Source organism: Anomalospiza imberbis, chromosome Z (assembly GCF_031753505.1).
Source record: "Anomalospiza imberbis isolate Cuckoo-Finch-1a 21T00152 chromosome Z, ASM3175350v1, whole genome shotgun sequence".
Lineage (NCBI taxonomy): Eukaryota > Metazoa > Chordata > Aves > Passeriformes > Viduidae > Anomalospiza > Anomalospiza imberbis.
In genome coordinates this window covers 65,566,617-65,589,424 of record NC_089721.1, presented here as the reverse complement: position 1 = coordinate 65,589,424, position 22,808 = coordinate 65,566,617, and the positions used below count along the sequence as shown (strand labels likewise).

General features: G+C 35.4%; 1 protein-coding gene across 2 annotated transcripts in view; it reads left to right on the top strand.

Annotated features, from left to right (window-relative positions):
- SV2C (synaptic vesicle glycoprotein 2C) overlaps positions 1 to 22,808 on the top strand; it is a 109,435-nt gene that overhangs the window by 71,714 nt on the left and 14,913 nt on the right. For both annotated transcript variants that reach the window (XM_068176869.1, XM_068176870.1), the window contains 8 exons: positions 6,631 to 6,764; positions 6,920 to 7,009; positions 11,543 to 11,653; positions 13,619 to 13,707; positions 14,062 to 14,226; positions 16,890 to 17,023; positions 18,293 to 18,496; positions 19,407 to 19,566. In XM_068176869.1, coding sequence (XP_068032970.1) covers positions 6,631 to 6,764; positions 6,920 to 7,009; positions 11,543 to 11,653; positions 13,619 to 13,707; positions 14,062 to 14,226; positions 16,890 to 17,023; positions 18,293 to 18,496; positions 19,407 to 19,566 — 1,087 coding nt within the window. The remainder of the gene's footprint in view (positions 1 to 6,630; positions 6,765 to 6,919; positions 7,010 to 11,542; positions 11,654 to 13,618; positions 13,708 to 14,061; positions 14,227 to 16,889; positions 17,024 to 18,292; positions 18,497 to 19,406; positions 19,567 to 22,808) is intronic.

The following is a 22,808-nucleotide window of genomic DNA, read 5'->3' as shown; positions in this document are numbered from 1 at the left end:
CCCCTTATGCGATAATGCCTTTGCATTCCATGTCAATGTCTTTCTTTATGGATTTTAACAGTATAGTCTCTTTCAAAACTATCTGTATTTTGGCTCTGATTAATATCTTATTTTTACACCTCTTCAGTGTTACTGAGGTCTTACAGGATTGTGTTAAGATTTAACCTGAGTAAATATTACTGTTCCTGTTTGATAGATAGAGATGCATCATACAAATATACAGAAAACCACAATAAATCCCTACAGATTGCCAAAAACTTGCCATATAATGGGATGATGTTATGGAGGGTGGTGGCTTGGAGACAAACTAAAGGGCATAAACTTGTATGGCTCTGTGTAAGATAACTTAAGAGGCAGAGAAATCTTCCTCTTCTGTCAACTGTCAGTTTGATGTCAGGTAATTCCTGCACCTACCATTCATGACAGAATGTTTTCTGCAAGTGTTCCTAAGTCAAGGTTTTTTTGTTTGTTTTTAACATGCTATTTATCTGTAGAGGTGACAATTTGTTTTAGTGCTGATTTACACTAGTTAAAATGGAATTTGTCCAGCTCTGTGAACTGTAAGTCAATGCTCTTGCTATCATACTTTTGAAGTCATATAGAAAGGGCTGAAGAGGCAAAAACAATTCTGAAAATACCATAAGCTGCTTCTTGTGAATGCTCTTTACTCTTTTGCCATTGTTTGTTATAGCTATTGGAACAGCTACCTTCTGAATACTTGGGACAGTCCCCTGAAGGAGACTATATAGGGTCAATTTGTAGACAATGTATAATGGTCAATTTAGTTTGCAAGCCCTTGCTCTCTGGTTTTGTATAGCTTCTCTTCTGCCCTGTTAGACTTCATAACATATGAATAGATAATGAGTGATTTTGTCATATTCATGTCTCTGTTTTATGTTGTTGGCCCAGTAGCCTTCCCAGTAAAGAAAATTGAAGTGCAAGGATAGCTTCCTTTGTTCAACTCAAGATACAGGCATGCTGTTCCCATTAGGCCCAGTACTGGCAACAGCCTGCTTCAAGACTCTACAGGTTTTAATATTTATCTACTAGGGAGGCAAGAGAGATTCTGATTTCATAATCATAAATAGACCAATTATTAGTCACCCCTTGTCACTTCTAGCTTCTGCCAAGATTAGATAGATAACATGATCAGACTAATGGGTACCTGCAGTTCTCTTATTAGGGATACTGCCTTAATTCTCTTATATGATTAAATCTGTTCATCTCTTCTTCATTTAAAATATTATCTTCTTGACTTCATTGACTATTGTGAGTCACAGCATCTTAATACAGCCATACTTCAGGGCCAAATGAAAGTCAGATTTCAGACAGACTATTTCAAACCATGCACACAACGACTTACAAATTTCCCTTACCTTCCCCCCACATCTACTTCCATCCCAGCATTTTTAAATATTCTGATTTGAAACTATTTTTTGTGGGTTCTTTTTTTCCTATCAGGCCTCATACATTAGCATTTCCATGCAAGTGGAAGCCTTACTTGTCATTACTAAACCTCAGATTTTGGGCATATATCATACCATAACATTTTCTGAAATATGAAGATACACAAATATCATCCTTAATGAAAAGTAAAACTTTTCAGGGCAGTTCTACAGCAGGTATTAGAGAAATTTAAAATGTGTACTGTTAATGTCACTGATCAGAGGTACTACCTCTGGATTACAGTGTTATGCAGGAATAGATTTGATAATATTTGAGAGCAAATTATTTTCTATGCAAGATCTGTTCTTCTTTCAGCTGTCCCAGCGATTGTCAGAATACAAAATACTGCCATGGGAGTGGCTAGAGACCTGATTTTCAATGGTCTTCGGATAAATATCAGTGCCAACACAGAGGAGTGACTTGGGTCTGTGCTTACAAACTCCTTCCTCTGTGACAGAGGAAATGTGTCTTTAGAAAATGCCTTGTTCCTTCTCATCACATTTTAAGTGTCAGCAGAGCAATTCTTAGTCTAATGTGTTTGCAAAATACATCTGTTGAACACTTTTACATTCTTCTTCCATTGAACTGGTGATCCTCAAGGGCTAGTTGCATTTAGCTGGAGAGCCATGCACCTTTGTTAATTCCCTCTGTCATGGCCTGCCACACTTCAGCTATTTCATTTCCAAATTCCTTCTTAGAAATTACCAGCAGCTGACGTGCTGAGACTAGGTTTGTAGAGTATCTAACTCTCAATACAGGCTAAAAATAACATTGCTTTTCCTAGGTGATATTAATAATTTAATCACAGAAAAGACAAGTGTTCTACTATGTGCTACTGGAATTTCACAGTAATATAACACAGAAGAATTCTGAAGACATCATTTCTGTAATTGTATAAAATCATAGTTTCCATCCAGTTTTGTAAATATGTGCAGCAGATTTTCTTCAGCTACATAACTTACCTGAACTTTTCTTTTTTTTCAGTGATGTTTCACCTTTATTCTAATGAGTAGCACTACAATATATGGTCTCAAATCCTAGATGGCATTGACAGTTAAAATTGGTAATGCCAGGGCAGAAAAAATATAAGTGCAGTAATAAGGTGCTTAAATGATGCAAGCTTCAAAATACTTCCAGTCCTCATAATTTTGCTTTAGTTTAGATTTGGGAGATACACAACAAAACATCAGAATTTGACATTAAAATTCTTCCTGCAATAGTTTTATTTGTATTGAGTACGGTAACAGTGCCACCAAGTGACAATTTACAGCAATCACGCTTCTTAGTTACCGTAAATATTTCAAACAAAAATATTGAGAACGAAGGCTAGAAAGCTGACTTCTGACAAAAGGCTGCGTGGTAAAACAGAAATAAGAAAAGTTATAAAATCATGTAAATTATTCTTTGAAAGAATCTGTGAAATCTATGAATTAACATAAGTTCATTGGTTCTCTTTCTCCCCCATCTGTAATTTTTAAGTATGTTTCTGCATCTACTCCTTCCTTTGATCTACTAAAAGACAGTAATCTATGAAAAATCAGGTTTTGGCAATTTATGACACTGTCATGAAAGTAGTTTCTCTTATTCGTACTGAACAAAAATCGCCAATATGCTCTGTCTTTAGCTAACCATGCCATAAAGTCACAATATTAGATTGGATTTTATTTGCCAACTTTAGTGTCTTAGAAAGGTGTTCACAACTTTATTCCTCTGGTATATATAAACTGTCTACTTGCCAGCCAGTGTTTATACAGAGCCTATAGACACCTATGTTTTTCATTGCCCACATTGCAGTTTAGAGGAACAGGTATGAGTTTATAGAGATCTATGGTAAACTTATGGAAAGTTTAGCACAGCATCCCCATAAACCTGACTCTAGTAGTATGTCTACTGTAGGAGAGGATCCTTGTGCTTGAATGTACTTACTGTTTATCAAGTGCTACACATTCATAAAATTCATCGTAATGTGGGCAGATTTCCCTCTATATAATCAGAAAAATCTAAGGCAAATTATCTTTTCTCTCCTTTGGAGCAAGAATTTTATAATAACTTTTTGATATACTAATATTATGGGGCTGATAGTATGCTGTTCTGTGAGAGAAGATATTGTTGACATTGTGCTCAACTCATAAATTGGTGATTGGATAAAGATTGGCATCTTGTACATTTTGATTTTGCTCCACTGTATGCTCTTGTGTTTCTGTAATCAGTAATTGCCATGTCTGTGATTCACTGGCCTTTTCCAGCAGCCAGGAGAGCAGGAGGATGGTATTTAGCACAAAGGTTCCTGCAGTAGCTTCAGATTCAGCCGTCAGAGGTTTTGGGTTGCTCTACAGTACATTACTTCCAAGATGCATTTGGGGCAAATGTTTTTCAATTCATAAAACATTGTGACTTGCCCCGTTCTCAGGATTACTGACTCTTGAGTACAGCATAGCCAGGGAGCAAGGGTGAAGGTCGGCTCCAGTTCTGAGCAGTGCACTGAATGCAGCCATGTAGTGCTGCTGTGCTTTTGCTATTTTGCCATGAATCGGGGGAGAAGGAGATTGACTTACAGCCAAGAACACAATTTTATTTACTTCCAAGACTTGCATACAAAGGGAATGAAAGCCACTTTGTGAACTAAATTCAGAGCTGCTCTAATGGCTCCATTATCCAGATTAGCTCGTGACCTGGGGAAAAAGGATGTGTTAAATATAAAAATAAATCCTAACTTGTTGTGCATTTGAAATACATGTTTGTTTTGCTGATCTAGTGGTGGTGCTGGAATAGACAGGAGGAAAAACCTCCTGAAAGCTCTGTGCAGCTCCAGCTTTTTTCCTACAATTTTTTTTTTTTATAATAACGACATTCCCATTTATCATTAATTCGGCAGATACATTAAACCACAAGATAAATTGCAGGAACTAATACAGTACATAGTGAAAAAGATGGAACAAAAGCAATAAAAACTATAATGAACATTTCACTTGACATGTCCCTCAGGTATTTTGAGGAGTAAAAAAAGATGTTTTGTAGGTTGTCACAATGATAGCAGAACGAACAGCACATTTCTTGCTCTTAATTAAGTGTAGTATGGTTCACTTATATTAATAAATGACAACTAAAAATAAATTACCAAGAGCATTTTCCAGGATTGGCTACAGAGCACAAGATGTTGCTGTTGCTTTATAATAGGTATAAAGCCAGGTTGATTTCATTTACTGCAGAACTGCCCTTTGTACAGCTCAATCTCATAAAACATAAACTGGAGCTGTGAAAGGCAGATTGCTCAACTATACCAGTGGCTCCGTGTATTTCTGGAACAGTTTCTAGTAACAACAAAAGCCAGTACCTTGGCTGATACTGAACGTTCTGAAAGATGAAAACTCCCATCCTGTGCTGCCTTCCCTGCAGCACTAGCAATTGCACAGCTGCCCAGGGATTCAGATGAACTCACTGATCAGAGCAAAAATTAACTTCACCAAAAAAATTATTTTACAAATTCTGCACCAGGTGCTTTTGTTCTATACTTTAAATTACATAATGAAGAATATGATTCTAATTATTAGAATAAAATGTGTACACAATATCCAAAGCACAGGTATGGTCTCTAATTGCTTCATTAACACACCGTAAACCTTTCTTTACTTCCTTCCCTTCACAATTTAGAAGTAAAATAAACCCACATTATTTAAGACTTGAAATTCTATAAGATCAAATGTTAACATTTTCCAGAAATCAATAAAGAGTGAATTCTAATACAATTTTATGTCTTTTCTTTTGTTTTGTTTACAATTTTATTTGTAAATTTTAATTCCAGGTTTTATTTTGGAATAAAATTTACCATTAATTTTTAGGCATCCTTGTTTAGTTGGAAGGATATTTTGATCAGTAAAGTATGTCAATATGGAGTCTTACTTGAAAAAAATGACATGGAATTCCAAGTTAATTGTCAATACTCTTACAGATTTTATCCCTTTCTCCCTGAGGTAAAGGTGGCAGTGCTAAATGGCTGCAGAGCAAACTGATATAATTTCAGAAACATAGGAAGTTTGTAGGAGACCAGAAACATACACATTGTCACATCTACTCATCAAGATGTTCCACCAAACCATTGACAAAGAATAAAAATAAATCATGGGTTGATAGTATTTTTCATGTGGTAGTATGTAAGTACATTAATATGAGAAAGAAAATTTTTCCCAATAATGAGTTTATGATCCACAGCATAAAATCTTTACATTCCGAAACACATTTTTCATTTCTCACATAAGTATCTCCTTTGGAGAACTATTTAATAGGTCATTTGGTACTATGTCCTACCAGTTGTATACTGACATCCAGAGGGATTTAACTATGTCTTTTGCCTAGAAAAATCAGGTAGCAAATAATAGATTACTCCAGTATATCAATTCTTTCATTACCCAAGATTTCATTTTCTTCCAGTAACCTCCTCTGTCCTTTACCATTATTTTTATATTCCACTCACCTTTTAATAAGTTATCCTTGAAAATTTTACTTGAAAATTCCTGCTGTGCTGAAGCCACAATAAAAGGGCAGGTAGTTACCCAAATAATACTTTTCACTTTCTTAAGATAAATTCTTAGTTTTCTTATAACATCTCAGTAGTCCAGTCATAATATATCAACCAACCTGATGTTTTATTAAAAAGCTGAACTAGCAGTCCTCCCGTTTCACATGGGTGATTCTTATTAACAGTATTGAAATCAACTTTGTAGAAAAAGTTAATGTTAAGGAAAGTTATGCAATTCCAGAAAATATATCATTCGTGTGTAGATTTTTAAGTCTCTCCACTTCCATTGTTCATAGAAAACTATTTCTTTTTGTATATATTCTTATGCATGGTCATGATGTCCCTGTTTGGTTCATATAGATATATATGACTAATATATAGAGCATTAATATTGATTTTCCTAAGATAATTGAAAGAAGCTTCTTCATCCCTGCACAAGAAAGCCTTTCATCCATAATACAACCACTTTCCAGTAGGACTAGTCATACAAGAGGCTAAAAAACATAGTGTAAAACTACTTTTTGGATGACCAATATTTGTGGAAATATATCAGTCAGGCTTCATTTAAATATAGGTATCATTTTGCATGTCCGAGAAGCAACATATAAAGGGTAACACATATAATGCTCAAACATTTGTCTACATTTTGTGAATTTCTGCTTTCACAGGATGGAGTTTCAGCATGGGCTCTGCCTACCAGTTCCACAGCTGGCGAGTATTTGTGATTGTCTGTGCACTGCCTTGTGTCTCTTCTGTGGTTGCCCTCACCTTTATGCCGGAAAGCCCACGATTCCTGCTGGAGGTATAATTTCCAAAACAGTTTCTAGATTCCAGTGAAAATGATTTCTGTTTTATATCATGACTTCTACCAAACAGGCATTTAGATAATTCATGAGCCATAGGTAGTGACTCAATTTGTAGGTATGTTGCACTTTAATGTTTTGTTCTAACATTCAGGTTGGAAAACATGATGAAGCTTGGATGATACTCAAGCAAATTCATGACACAAACATGCGTGCTCGTGGTCAGCCCGAGAAAGTCTTCACTGTGAGTATTGCTAAATACCTAAATAAAAAGTATTGTGAATTCCTACTGAAATTGTTATATATACAACGTCTGCTAAGAAATCAGCCTTTGGCCAGGATATTCATGAGTGTATGAAGCCACAGCATGATAATTTTATCTGGTGTACCAAGATAGTTAATAGATTCTACCTGTGTTTTATTTACTAAGTTTTGACCCTTAGCAATAACAGTAGGCACATAGAAGTCCAAATTAGTTAGCTGTTTTGTCTTTAGGATTTGGAATTTTTTCCCATTCTTATCAGGTAAAACAATGGTTTTAAAAACTACATCTTCATTTCTATTAAATTATAATTTCAAACATTTAATATTCTCAAAATGTCTGGGAGGCTCAAATTCATTTTGTTGAGGCTTAATTATAAAACCCTATTTAAAGTATTGATGGGTTGTTTCTACTGGAGGAGAAATTGCCAATTCAAAAATGGAATTTTTTTATAGCATGTTTGTTATTTATGAATACTATACAAAATAATCTTGTCTTCCTGGATACAGTAGGATCTAACAGCACTTTCTTGCTTTGAAATCCAGTTGGCCTCTCCATCTTGTGCAGAGCTGTGGCAGTATATGCACTCTGCTCCCTCGGAGCCATGTGTGGGATGTTTTTCCTCTTTCAGAAGCTTTCTTCTTATTTTAATGCACATGTAACTCAATTAAGAAATCCTCTTAAAGGTTCTGCATTTGCAGGCATTCTTGAGGAATGACCATCTGACCACATAATTTATATTCCACTGAGATTTGCAGTTTGCTGCCTTGAATGTAATTTCCATTGCTTCCATTTAAACCTTTCCACAAAGAAGTTCAAGAATTCCTATATTTAACTTGAAAGAAAGCTGGTTAGCACATTTACCGTGTTAAATCCACATTTATTGGTACACTGGTGACCTACCCTTAATCCCACCTAATCTAATATTTTATTTTCTGATTTAATTTTTGAGTAAAGGGATTTGCCTGACACCATACAGATATGGTGTAATTTCACAATTGGCTCTTGCTGATCTGAGCAGCTTTCAGACAGAATATGCCTGCTCCTGGTGACTTCAGGGTTTTTTTCTCCTGCTACTATTGATATTCATTGACTGATTTCACAGTCAGCCATAGTGCTGACCCTGTCCCTCTTTAGTACTGGTTTAAGCACAAGGAAGAAGACAGAAATGTGCTAGGAGAAAATGTGGGCAGAAGGATAAATCTCTCACGTCACTTTGACGTAGTTGTAATCACGTCCTAAAGCAGCTGTCGTGAACAAAACAAAACACATGCTTGTTGTTTCCAGCTCTTGTGATCTAGCAAGCCTTTGTCTGTATGGTTGTTAAAATGTGACACTCAGACACTTCGTCTACAGTCACTTTTGTAAATTAGTCAGCCATTAATTTTGCCAGTTTCTGCCTTGAGCATTAGGAAAACTCTACTCCATATATCAAGTTGAGACTAGAAATACTGCGCTGTGTGTCAAGGTTAGACATATATAGAAGTCCCTATTTTTAGCTTGTACTAAAATTATTAGAAAATGCATCATTCTCTTCTTTTTGTACAACATCAGCACTTCATCTCATAAAACCCAGAAAGCAAAGAATTTATGCATAATTTGTTTGACATATCCTTTTAGTTTCTTTTTTTTCTGTTAGTCCTCAATATTGTGACATGTTTTCTCAGTAATTTATTCACATAATTCTCCTAAACTTTCTATACTCCTCATTTTCTTATCCAATGCCATTCTATGACTTATGCTTTACTATTTTCCTCCACTTAATGTTAGTTACACCAGACACACTTTGAGAGTATGTTTTCTGACTCTACAGATGATGTAACTTTTTTCCATTACACCTATAGTTTTAGTGTCATTTTCTTTTATGCATTTTCCTGTATTACACTGATTTAATCTTTTTCTATAAGCTTTTTTTTCACAAGTTATGTTTATTCTTGTTACTCGTATTATTGAGGGGATTGTCTTCAAGAAAGAGATGGCATCAACTGACAAGTAGTTGGGTTTAGAGTTAATCCAAAATGGAATATTCTGGTTCCTGAATTAATTTAGAGGGTGGCTCTTCATACTTTGAAGAATTTGTCCTGGAAGCAGTGACACTAACAGACACCAATGAATTGATAGTATCTTCAGTCATGGAACTACCAACATTAGATATTTATGTACATGCTTTATTATCTTCCTGGGTTTTTAAAATACCTCATCATTAGACCTCTTGGTTTAAATATTTAAGAAAAAAAAAAAAAGCTTTGCATCCTTAAAATCAAAATTTTTTCTACTCCTCAATTGCCATGTATTAATTCCTTTTCCTGCAAATACTTCTCTCTGCAACAAGTCTTGATTTTTTAAAATTATAAACATTGCACATTTCCAACCATTGCTTTTAAACAGAAGCATCATTTTCATTAAAATAGGTCTTGTTTTCTGGGTTTGGGTGTTTTTTCATTCTTCATACACTGACATGCTGAATTTGCATGTTCCAGATGGACTATTATCCTGACTCAATAGGACTTTTTATATGTTAAAGAACCCCCAAGACCAGGGAACTTTTGTCCCAGTCACGTACACTAGTCTCAGGATACATATGTTTCCCTCAATCTCCACAGCTCCAACAGAGTCAGATGCCCAGTACAGTGAAAATGCTGTCCCTGAGCCCACAAGAGTGAGATTCCAAAGTAATTTTTTTTCTGCCTAGAGGAGCGATAGGTAAGGATTTGTGTATGTAGGAGATATCAGATAATTTTTGAGGACTTGACTCAATCTTTTGAATAATATATTTCCTGAAAGCAGCTTAAGAATGTGGATATTCTCTGTTCAGTCAGAGAGAAAAAGAGAGGGTTTTCTAACCAGGTGAGAGCCTGGGAGACAGTTGGGAAGGAATGTAAACAATTCTCTAATCTCTAATGTTGTTCACATTGTTTATAGATATGTTCTGCCACCATGCGTCATTCACTGCACACCAATGGTGTGAGATGTTTTTACTCTAAGACCAATGAAATTAGTCTGCTATATTCCCCATAAATAGAGTGGTGCATTTGAAATAAATCAGAGTTCATTCTCTCGCCTTTGACTTGGAGTCATTTCTGTTCCTGTCCTGCTCAACAGCAACATAAGAAATGCTGGAGATCAGTGCAATGATACGAACACAATTATTGGAGGAGGCATGACAAGAAGTTTACAGGCTTTTGATATTCATGATCTGGCAAAACAGCGAGCTGTAGTACTTCAGAAATGAGGGCAGTATACCTCAAACTGTTCAGTGGGCTTTTCTGTGTTCTTGTTCATGGGATGATGCTGCTGTTGCATCTCAAACAGTATACATCTGTAAAACCAGTGGGCTCAAAAATTGACCTTTATCATTAATATTGCTATTCCCTGATGGCCTGTAATCCACTATGATACATTGGAGGTGGGGGCAGTGGGTGTTCTCATTCTGTTAAGAAACAGAAGCTATGTCTAACTTCAGAAACTGGAGCCAAACACCAAACATGCAGTCTCTTGCTGTCTTCTTCCTTCTGTGTCAGTCCCTTTCCCTATTTTATTAATGTTCTTTCTGTTCTCTACTCATCTTAAATTATGGATGAATACACTACCTTTTGTAATATGACTATGAAGCTGGGATCAGAGTAGAAACTAAAACAAAAACCATACAGAAGTATATGTTTGTCAGATCCTGTGTCTGGAAAGACCATGGTTCTGCCATTTAATTTTTTTTTTCTTTAATTTCTTTCTTTTCTTTAATTTTAACTTTTACTCTCCTGTGTATCAGAACCTAGTTCTGCTACATCCTGGTTCTGCTGCACAAGAAAGTAAAAGTAAAAATTAACATTGTAGGATGCATTACATTCTCTGTCACTGGTAATTCAGTATTTTTCCCCAATGTCTGTTTATCTCATTTGACTTTAGATAAGTAGATGATTGGTCATAACAGCAATAATATGCATGGTTCCAGATAATTTCACCTAACTTCTTCTCTCTTCATTAAGTTTTCTGTTTAACACTAGAAAAAATAATAAAATAATAGAAAGGTTGTCCAACTATTAATTCACGACATTTTTAATACTTCTGTTTTCATTGCTGTGTCTTTAATCAAACAACTTCCAACAATGTTGTGATAGCAAGTCAGAAACTATTCGAAGGCAAATTCTGGGCATGGTTAACTGGTGGATAAAATTAATGTTTTATCTTTTGTGGCATTAGGGGTATATACAACAACTCTCTAGAAGAATATGACAGCAACAGCTTATTGTAGCTAAAGGAAATGTATTTCCTGCATACCTTGAATATAGAGTTTTCTGAAACTGTTGTATCCATAAAGACTTTGGCATTACAATGTGTTAATATTCCTCTATAAATCTAAAACATGTCTAGTGTAGACCCAGGTTGAGTATGTGCTCATTTTTAGTAGATGGAGTGTAATAAACCCCACCAATAATCCTCCATAGGCAGTTCATGATTCCAGAAACTTCAAACATTTTTTTTAATTACATTTTTTTTAAACACTGTTTTTATTTCTAGGTTACCAGGATCAAAACACCAAAGCAGATAGATGAGCTCGTAGAAATTGAGAGTGATACTGGAACTTGGTACAGGAGGTGTTTTGTAAGAATCCGCACAGAGCTGTATGGTGTAAGTAACAACATCTCTCTTCATTCTGTAATTACCTTCTTCCTCTTTAACTAACTTTCAGAAATGAGATGGATTTGCTGAGCTCCTGCTGTTGATAGCTGCAATAATATATTTTCCATACAACTGAGGGAATCAGGAACCAGTGTAAGGTTTTGGTTTCCTGACCCAGAAAAAAATGCAGGTGAATCATAGAGCTTTATCCCAGCTTCAGAGGAGGTAAATGCTGCATTGGTCCTCACAGAAGTGATGGCTAATGAATGCATGATGATATTCATAAACAGCACAAAATAACTATGTATTAACAATGTGGATCAATATATATGTATGGAAGGTGGTGACACATGAGGAGATGAAAAATTATCAGGAGGAACATGAGCCAGCCACATTAGTTAAAAATGATAAATTCACTAATAAATTGTGTACATTAATGCCTTTATAAGGCATTGTATCTGCATGTATTTTTTAGGTATTTAAAATGTTTTACTAGAAAAATGTTTTAGAGCTATTTCAGATTTTAATACAAGCTTGCTGGGACTGTGCTTCTTATCCTTTTGTTAATTTTTCTTTTTGTAAATTTTCTTTTTTGCAAAACCTAAATTACATAGCATCTTTGAGCCTTGCAGCAAAAATTGAAACAGTCCTCATTAATTAACTTTTTAAAAGTTCAAAACTGTCTTTTCACAACTATTAAAAATCTGTAATTTCAATCTCTCTAGAACTATGATGAAGTGTTGTAAACCAAGGTTTGTCACAAAATTACTTTGTTTGGAAAAATCACATTTTCCCCAGGGAAAAGAAAAAATTCCAGAAACTGTCTACTTTTGCAATTACTGACCAAAAATAGAGCACTTGAAGACTAAAATATTATTATTTGGCATCTTACTAAATCAGCGTTTAAGGATCTGCAGCTTGGTTGGCTCACATCCTTGTTATATCATGAGACTAGACCCAGGGTCAGAGTCATCATTGTATGATGGGTGTTGGGACCTCTGAGAACAGACTGCTTCTCTTCTCTTCTCTTCTCTTCTCTTCTCTTCTCTTCTCTTCTCTTCTCTTCTCTTCTCTTCTCTTCTCTTCTCTTCTCTTCTCTTCTCTTCTCTTCTCTTCTCTTCTCTTCTCTTCTCTTCTCTTCTCTTCTCTTCTCTTCTCTTCTCTTCTCTTCTCTTCTCTTCTCTTCTCTTCTCTTCTCTTCTCTTCTCTTCTCTCCTCTCCTCTCCTCTCCTCTCCTCTCCTCTCCTCTCCTCTCCTCTCCTCTCCTCTCCTCTCCTCTCCTCTCCTCTCCTCTCCTCTCCTCTCCTCTCCTCTCCTCTCCTCTCCTCTCCTCTCCTCTCCTCTCCTCTCCTCTCCTCTCCTCTCCTCTCCTCTCCTCTCCTCTCCTCTCCTCTCCTCTCCTCTCCTCTCCTCTCCTCTCCTCTCCTCTCCTCTCCTCTCCTCTCCTCTTCTTAGAGAGATGAAAACACCATTCTCAGTCATTGTGCTATACTGTCTCTGACCCTGTGGTAGTCCCACATTTTCCTGATATAGTGCAGGCACCAATTTCTAACCATGGTTGGTTACAATAGATCAAATCGTGATTGTATCCCTGTTTAATTATGGAATATAGTTTGTCTATTATTGGGAAGTGAGAAGAAAACATTTCTGAGAAAATCCCTGGTTTATTTGAGAAAGTAAAATGAAGTTGTCTAGAGATGAAGAAAGTTTGAGGTGATCAGAATAAGGCTGAATTGTTGTACACAGTCCAACCTGGTTAAAAAAAACTTATATGAGACTAGAATATGTTCTTGAGCTGAGAAAGCAAATCACATCCTGAGCTGCATTAAAGTAAATGTGGCCGGAGAGCTGATTTGCTTTCTCTCATGCCCTGAACAAGCAAGCAAATAAGAATCAAATATCTTCTAGCCTTTAAGAAAACTGTTCAAAATAATTGAAGATATGTAAATAAATGTGTTTCATAATGATTTACAGATTTGGTTGACATTTATGAGATGCTTCAACTACCCAGTGAAGGATAATACGATCAAACTTACAGCTGTGTGGTTCACCCTGTCTTTTGGGTAAGAGTGGGTGAGATTAAACCATTTTTTATAGTCTTGACAGACAGAAAAATCATCTGCATGTAAATTTCTGACACTATGGTAATCTGTTTTACTCAGGATCTTTCCACAAAATGCTATGTTTGTTAGTTAGTCTGTTCTTAGTTACAAACCTGACTCATCAGGAATACCTTCTTTGAAAAACTGACATCTTCTGGTTTCAGCATATTTCAATAATTCTATATTATGGAGGGTTTTATTCTGATGGAGCAACAGCTCAGTCACATAAGTGTCCAAGGGAGCTGCTCATTCACACCTCACACAGATTTCTGAATGAATGAAATTGGTGCCTGAAGTTTTTCTGTTTTTCCACAGTTACTACGGCTTATCTGTCTGGTTTCCTGATGTCATTAAACATCTCCAGTCAGACGAGTATGCATCCCGAGTGAAACATTTCCGCAATGAGGAGGTCTCACATTTTGTCTTCAACTTTACACTGGAAAATCAGATTCACAGCAATGGAGAATACATCAATGACAGGTCTAGAGGTTTCCTAATATCTTGGCTTAGTTGGAATAAACAGATGCATGTTTTAAAGCTCATCCTAATAACCCAGTTTTTTCCATGAGGTAATGATAGATGGTTTTGTTACCTTTTAATGAATATTTATTTCTGTTCTTAATTTCTTATGACTCATGAGCATGAGGAGAAATGTACATGCCCTTGTGGTTCCTGTGTGAGGATCTGCCACGCGAACCCAGCTTCCTTGTCTTCCTGCAAAACAAACCAAAAAGCCTACATCAATTTTACTTCCTTTCACAGTGGGAATCAAAGGTTTTCAGATCCAACATATGCAGTATATTGTAGGGAGCTGGGCAAAGATGTACTTTTATCTCTGTTGCTGCTCCTTTTTAATTGATGAAAGACGCTTCTGTGAACATTGGGAGGTTAGGATCTTATCACAGAAAAATGAAAGCTAAACATTACTGTAAACCAATGAAAAGCATGAACAGCTCTGAAATGGGAAACACCACTCTGGCAATGCCTTTTGAGATTTTTTTTTAGCCAAAGGCAAATATATTAAGGCTATATCTGGACTTCACAAATAACTAGATAACTTAGGGGAAAATTAAACACAGCTGGTTTAGGTATCTGGTTTCTATTAAGAAATGTACAGAACAACCATGTGAATGGTCTGTGGGAAGCCATGATAATAAGTAATTATTATTTCCATACAAAAATCTGTATGTAAGTGAATAAAATTGATTATTTTGTGATGATTTAGTAGTAGTACTAGTGCTTGAGTTTTGACATAAAGGTTTATATATTGAAGAAAAAAACAGCCATTATTTAATTTTCAATAGCCATATCTTCCAAGTCTCACACCTTTCCAGAATATAGATGTTCTCCTAAAATCAAAGAACTGTCAGTAACTGAGCTTGTATCAATTTAAACAGAATATTCTTGTAAAACACTAAATCTAGCATTAATTTATGCTAAATTAGTAATTTACTCTTTCAAATATGCAAATTTAATATGCTCCTGACAGTTATTTGGGATTCACAAAATATTTTCCAGGACTAAGAACCCATTTGATATCCTTGCTTCATAAATGTTTCAATACCCTACTCACCCTCAATCTCACTGTTTCCTTCATGTTCTTTCTTAATGAGAAGATCCATCAATACTTGACTTTTTGATACATTGCTTTCCGGTTGGGTTTTAATTCAAATCATTGTGACACCAATTTTAATGTAGTCACATACTTCCGTACAAAGTTAAAAGTGCATCAGAAGAATGTAGAACATGTAGTCTGTCATTTTTGTTTCAACTGACTAATCGAGTCACTGTATTTTCTTTGTTCTCCTCTGGAACTAGTCTAGATTTTAGAATGGAAAGTGCTGTATGAAAAATGATAATGAGTAACCCCAGCCTGATTTTAATCAGTCTGTCACAAATGAGAAATGATATAGTAACTAAAACTAATAGACTGAAAACACTATTCTTCTGACCAATACAAAAAGAGAATTCATTAGTTAGTTAGTCACTTACTGTGGTAAATACTACTAGCTTTTTCTCTCCTTTCTCATAAAGATGTGGTTCCAACAAATTTATCTGTGAGTGAATTTAATTCCTGTTCCTTAATTCCTATGCTATGTAGATAGAATATCTTTTGTGTTCCCATTCCTACTATTGCTTGTCTTGTAAGAATAATACTTAGCTAGGTTTGATTAGAATAAGGTCGGGTCTGTGTCTGGAAGAAAAAACTGCCCTTTTTTTCCACATCTTCATGTGAAATAAAAGACATCCCAAAAATAATGATGCCATTCCACATATTTGTTATGGTTGCTAATGTTAGCACAATCATATTATTTGGTAGAATTTTACTAAAAATGCCTCATTCAAAAAAGCATTGTTTTAGTCTTGTGACATTGGAGTAGAAAGTTACTATATGTAATATAATTTGTCACTGATTTTTCTATTTATATTTTGAAAAAATCTATGTGTTAAATGAGTCAGTAGGGAGGAGGATGTTCAGAAATAAAAAAACGCTGCCAGCAAATTGTTTATGCTTTATTTAAATAGTAATTATAATTACAATTGCATCCACAGGCATAGAATTACTGAGGACATACAGTTAGATGTCTAGCTGTGTAACTGGCAATGTAACTTTTTATTCATGTCATAACCACTTTGTGAAAACAATTTTTAACAGCAGTATGTTTTTCATTTGAGCCTAACTCAGTGACCAGTGTGTTCCTCTGACAAGCCAAGATTCTTTTAAAAATTCTTTATTTTCATCTTGTTGGTATTAGCAAGTGTTTATTTATTCCCAGGGACTGAATTTCTCAAGTGTAATCTCCCCGTTTCCAGGTGTAGTGTCGAATTGTGATTTTACAAAGCTGTCTCAAGAATTTCATGACATTAGTTTTGATTGATGATTAAGGACAAGTAACAACAGAAATATTATCAAATAAATTATATTACCAGTTTGGGCCAGTAACTATGTGTTGCTATTTATCTTACTAATTCTTCTTCTGAACAATAGTATTCTAGAATGAGTTAATCATTAATCACATCTTCAAAATGCATCAAAGGAACCATTGTTACTGGGGTTGAGATTTTTTAGATCTGAATAGCTGCATCTGTTGCTATTTCAAAACTATGAAAGTAAATTGACAGCAATTCTTTGTATTGGGCAGGTTTATTATGATGAAGTTTAAATCAGTAACCTTTGAAGATTCACTTTTTAAGAACTGTGTTTTTGAAGATATTACTTCACTGAATACATACTTCAGGAACTGTACTTTTGTGAATACCACCTTCTACAACACAGGTATGAGAGAGAGCCTCAAATACCCATTGGTCAGCTGCATGTTTTCATTTTACATTTATAATTTCTGGATTTCTAATAAGACATACAAGAAGTCCTTCTGTATAATAATAATAAGAATAATAATTTATAAAAAGCAACTAGCTTGTTACAACAGAGAAGTGAATGGATCTCACTGCACAAGACATACTGCAGGCCTAATACTGACTCAGAAAATGAATTCTTTATTTTATTCACAAAATAAATGATTTATTTTTTATCTGTGATTTCAACCATCTCTGAAGAGATTCAGTCTGGAGAGAAGAAATTGCATTTTCTGTTTTATTGGTAGCTTTAACTATGTATTTTTATTTAGTCCAGAAGGGACTGGTGGGAAACTTTGTTCACTATGCTTACTGTGGCAGGGGAATCTGAGTATAGGACTCAAATTACCTAGTCTATATTCATTCCCAATCTCCTAAGTATTGTGACAAAAATATGAATCCATATTTTCATATGTTTAAACAGAAGACATCCTTTTTCTCCAGTTTAATAAAACATAACTGAAAGTAGAACATGACCAAATAAGCTTGTTGAAAAGATGAGGCACTTTTTCCCATTTTCCTGTAACTACAGCAGTCATAATAGTAACAGACCTAGGTTTCAGAGCAAGCAATGACCTTCATGTGAAAGGAAGGTATTCTTGGTTCAGGTTTATAAGACTGACAAGAGGAATGGGAAAATAAAAGGAATATAGGGTTAGTTCTCTGGAATGGCATTGGCAGAAGAATTAACTACATAGTGTAACTCATCTATGGACAAGCTGAAGACCATGAGGCCTTCTCAGAAATGAAAATCAGTTTAAACTGAATTCCACAGGAATATTTCACTTAAAGGAAGTCAAACAAAACTGACCATAATTGACAGTCTCAACAGAAAATAGAAGGCCTGATACTGAGAAAGACTGAGTCATAGAAACTTGCAGATACCTAGAGCATTTTATGCAAGACCAACTGGTGCTGAAAGGCCTTACCAAATACACTCCAGGCATGGTAAAATACAGTAATATAACTTCCTAATTCCAGACTTTAGCTGATCCTTTTCAAGAGCTTTGCAAATTTTTCTAATAAGATAAAAACTATCAAAATTACCAGCAGTAACTAGTGCCCTTTTTGCAAAGCTGTGAAAGCTCCAGGTTGTCATTAAATTTGCTTGAAATTGAGATATTTTTAATCAAAAGTTGCACATGGATTTGGCTGTTAGCTGAAATTATTCTTTTTCTTCTTTCCACAGATCTCGAGCAGTATAAATTTGTTGACAGTGAATTGATAAATTGCACATTTTTTCACATCAGGACAGGATGCCAGATTTCTTTTGATGATGACTACAGTGCCTACTGGATCTACTTTGTTAATTTCCTTGGAACTTTGGCAGTGTTACCAGGAAATATTGTGTCTGCTCTCCTGATGGATAGAATAGGACGGTTAACGATGCTAGGTAGGGGATTCACTCTGGTACAGGGAACATCAAAAGTAACATGTCCTCTTTTCAAGGAATTTGGCTAGAGAAATGAAAAACTTTCTTTCTGCAGATATATAATTTATGTGCCATCATAAATACTGTTTTTAAAAGCCCACAGTTTTCAAACTCTAGGGAAAAAAGGGATCTGTACCCACCTCTACTTGCTCTTCCACAGATATTACAAGACCATAACCTAGGAATTTAGAATGAGATTTTAGAATGAGATTTTGGAGACTGATGACCATTGGTTTATCTCTGCTCCAGTTGAAAGGAAAGAAAGGTGTGGACAGGTGACCCTCAGCTAGTGGAGCAGCTCCTGGAAAGTATCAGCTGTTCTTTGTCTGTTATCTATTTTGCATAGGAATACAGTTGAAAGGTATCTCCTGTGGATTGTCTACAATATGAAATCTGTTTTCAATTTACTTAAATAACTATGTGGTAGTTCATTCTCTTTATTTTCTAGGAAAATATCTCTATATAAACATATATAGAGATTTTAATGTATACATATACACATTAAAATAAATGCAGCGTTTTTATTATAATATATGAACAGGTTTCATGTAATTGCAAAAGATGATGAACAAAGAATAATGGAGGTAGTTTTGCTCAGGCATCTTGCTTTGGGAATTCAAAGAGGCTTCCAACTTTATACTTTGTGATATATTTTGATATGTGAGAAGTCATATTTTTTTCTGTGACCTCCTTTCTTCAACATTTGTCTTTCTGTCTGGCCTTTCCAGTAGAGGAGATCTCTTCAGTTTTTAACTCAAATATTTGGGTCACTTATTTAGCTACACTGTGTGCATAGAAATATTAGACAAAGCAAAGGTTGTTCTTTAAATACAATTCCACTACATGTTTGTTTCACCTGCCTTGTACCTAGGTGGTTCCATGGTTCTTTCTGGCATCAGCTGTTTTTTCCTGTGGTTTGGGACCAGTGAATCCATGATGATAGGTATGCTGTGCCTCTACAATGGCCTCACCATCTCAGCGTGGAACTCTCTAGATGTCATTACTGTGGAGCTGTACCCTACAGACAGAAGGTATGTGCAGATACACCTCCCCTATACTTACTGACACTATGTACCAGCAGAAATGGCAAATAGAAATTATTTTGTATGGGCCTTACAGAGTTAGTGATGTTTTGAGAGGGCCAAATTAATAATATGTCCCATGAAAAGGAGAAAGAAACAGTGAGGAGTTTTGAGCAATTTAGTATGTATTTTGCATCAAATATCTCCTAATCAGGAAAATACCATAAATGTTGTTTCATTTGAAAGCAGGTCTAACAGCTACTCTCATTTAAAACACAGCTAATATTTCTGAAAACAATAATGGAGTATCTTTGAGTTTCCTGTAGTTTAACTGTATATAAGGGCAGTAGTTTGTCCAAACCAGAAATACAGCTGCATTTGTCTGTTTACTGTGAAATGGTAGGAATCATGATAAAAATCACTGTCTGAACCACCTGGTGCTGCTAATCAGTCTGCCATGAATTTGTATGCAGGGCCACTAGGAGTGTACATTAAGTGGGTAAAAATTATCTTGGGCACTGCTCTTGACTCATCAGGGCTCTTGCAGGAAATCTCAGGACAATTTTCAAATCCCGCATTGCTGCTAGATAACATGGGTTGGGTTTTTTTTTGATATAGGGCACTTTTTAATCCTGACCTTATGTCAATTAATGGATAAAGGAAGAGCTGTTGGGTCGTATTCTGTTGTATGGGGAGCGCAAAAATGTAAAAGGTGTGCTTGAATAGACTTGAATACTTCTCCCCTCTCAAATCCCTAAAAATATTTAAGTAAAATTGCCCAGATTCCTAAAAAAAGGACACTGTATCCTTTCTCTTGTTGCTAATTATGTCATTCGCTGCACATTTGAAATATTTCCAGTTTATGAATCAATGATGCCTTACTGGCAAGTGTAATTTTTTTAAAGGAGTTACCCTGTCTTTAACATCGTCCATTAAGAGATTTAGAAAAGTGTAGACTGGCTTCCCTGATTTCCCTTCATTGTCTTTTTAAAATTATGTGCTTTTTCAGACAAGAAATTGATGTCCACAGGAGACATCAATTATATTATATCAAGTAACAATACTAGTCTATTTATGAATCCCAAGCACTAAGTGTTAATATTAAGTGCTAGTATTTTTAATACACCTCAGGAAATTGCTCTTCTGGCAAGAATTCTTCCACCATCCAAATGCTATTATATAATTCCAATAAATATCCTATAGAAATGACCATCTTTTGGGTATTCCTGAATAAAACACCCACATATGTTTTCCTAAAATTAAGTAAAGAAAAGTAACTGGAAAAGTCATTGCTAGCAATGGAAAAAAAATAATTACTAGGAATGATAAAAAGAATGTAACTGATATTTATCTATATATATCTATACAGATTTTAAGGCATCTGTAGTTGTATCTAATGGTTGTTTTTCATAGTTTCTACTAGCTTTGGGATTATAGCAATTTCTTACTCATCTTTCCTTTATTTAAAAAGCTTTTGTATGCAAGAATAACTGTCCAGAAACAGAAACTTAATTGAAGCTAAGTTGTTTTTTACAACACATCAGAGAAAAAAAAATTGTCTCTTTGAATTATCAGTACAAAAAGGTCGATGGGTAAATGTACCTGTTCCTGGAAAGACATTGTTGACATATGCTGTAGATGAGACTTTTTCTCAGAAGTTCTGATAGTGATGGAACCATGACTGCTAGCTTTTGCCAGCTTGGTTATAAGTAAACACCCAATTGAAGATTTTTTTGTTTTTTAGACTGGGGCAAAGCTACTTCTTGCTTTGTAGAACTTTTTGAAAATTAATACCTTCAGGGACTCAAATAACTTGTTTACAAGAATTTTTATCTGATTTTTTTTTTATCCGGACTAGCTTCAGTTTAACAACCATCATTGCTCGCCTCTCATAGTCCTGGGTTTCCTTCTCGCACTCCTGTGATCTCCATAACCAGGCACAGCTTGCCAGAGTTTGCTGGGAATGTCCAGTTTCTGCAACTCTAGGGCTGAACAGCCTTTCTTGGCATTTGTGGAACATGAATTTCCTGCTCCATTTTTGCATATGAAATCCTTCATATTTAAGATGATCTCTTTTGCTACAAAGCAAAAGCAAAACAAATTCCAGAGTGAATCTAGTCCTGAAACTGTCTTCCAGATTCTCCTCTAAAGGGAATCTAAATACATAATCCTTGCTCACTCTGTCAGTATTTAATACTATTTTCTTACAGCTCATCAGTGAAATGACCACAGTTGTGCAGCAAAGGGTAGCTGGAGGTTGGGCTCAAAGATAGGTGGGTGGAAGGAGGCCAGTTCATGCTACTATGCACAAGAGGCTGGACTGGGTAGCCCCTCCTTTTCCTCCTCTTGGAGACCAGCCAGTTGCTGATCTGCAGGGGCTTTGCCTGTGTCGTGCAGTATAATGAGGAGGGTGTTTCATAAATCGTACTCTAGGTATTTAGGGGTCATACTGGCTTTTAGCCAGGTAGGAGTGTGGTGTACAGTTTGGCAATGTGCAGTCTATGTGATACAGGGCACACATTTCAGTTTATTCTTCATCAGTTATGGCTGCTTCAAAATCTTGACAGATTTGGAGTCTCCATAAATTCACACTCATGTACATATTTGTATTTTAGTTTACTGATCCCTGGAATTAAGGTAACTACATAGTTTGTCCTACTTTCTTATGAGTACTGCCAATTTTTATGCTATTTTAGGTTCAGCTGGTCTGTACAACTGCTGTAATAGATATTAGAGGATGTATAGATTTCAAATGTTTCTCAGGTAGATGATGATGTAGTGCTAAAATGGAAAATAATGTTACTAATGTTGATTATAAGTTGGTTTCTGTCCTCTAGATTATATATGTATATGAAGTAATTAATAATATTTTGATAATATTCTACCATTTTTTAAAATTTTCAATACATACATTTTAAAAGACACTCATGATAGCTAGATATAAACTAGCTAGTGATTTCCATCAAGCAAGTAAATTAATACAACTCAAGAATGTAAAGAACTTATATTTTCTCTTGTCTCTTCTCTTCTTTTACCTTATATTCTTAATGGGCTCTGCTATCCATCAGGAGAGGAAATCTGTAGGCTGGAGTGTGTAACACCAAAAATTCCAGTCATTGAGCATTTTAGAAGGAGGAATGGGTTGAAAGCGTAACTTCAATACAGCTATAGGTACCTAGCACTCCAGCAACATAAACCTGAAGGTGCTAACCTGAGCACCTAGAAAATATGAAATGCACACTTGAAGACCA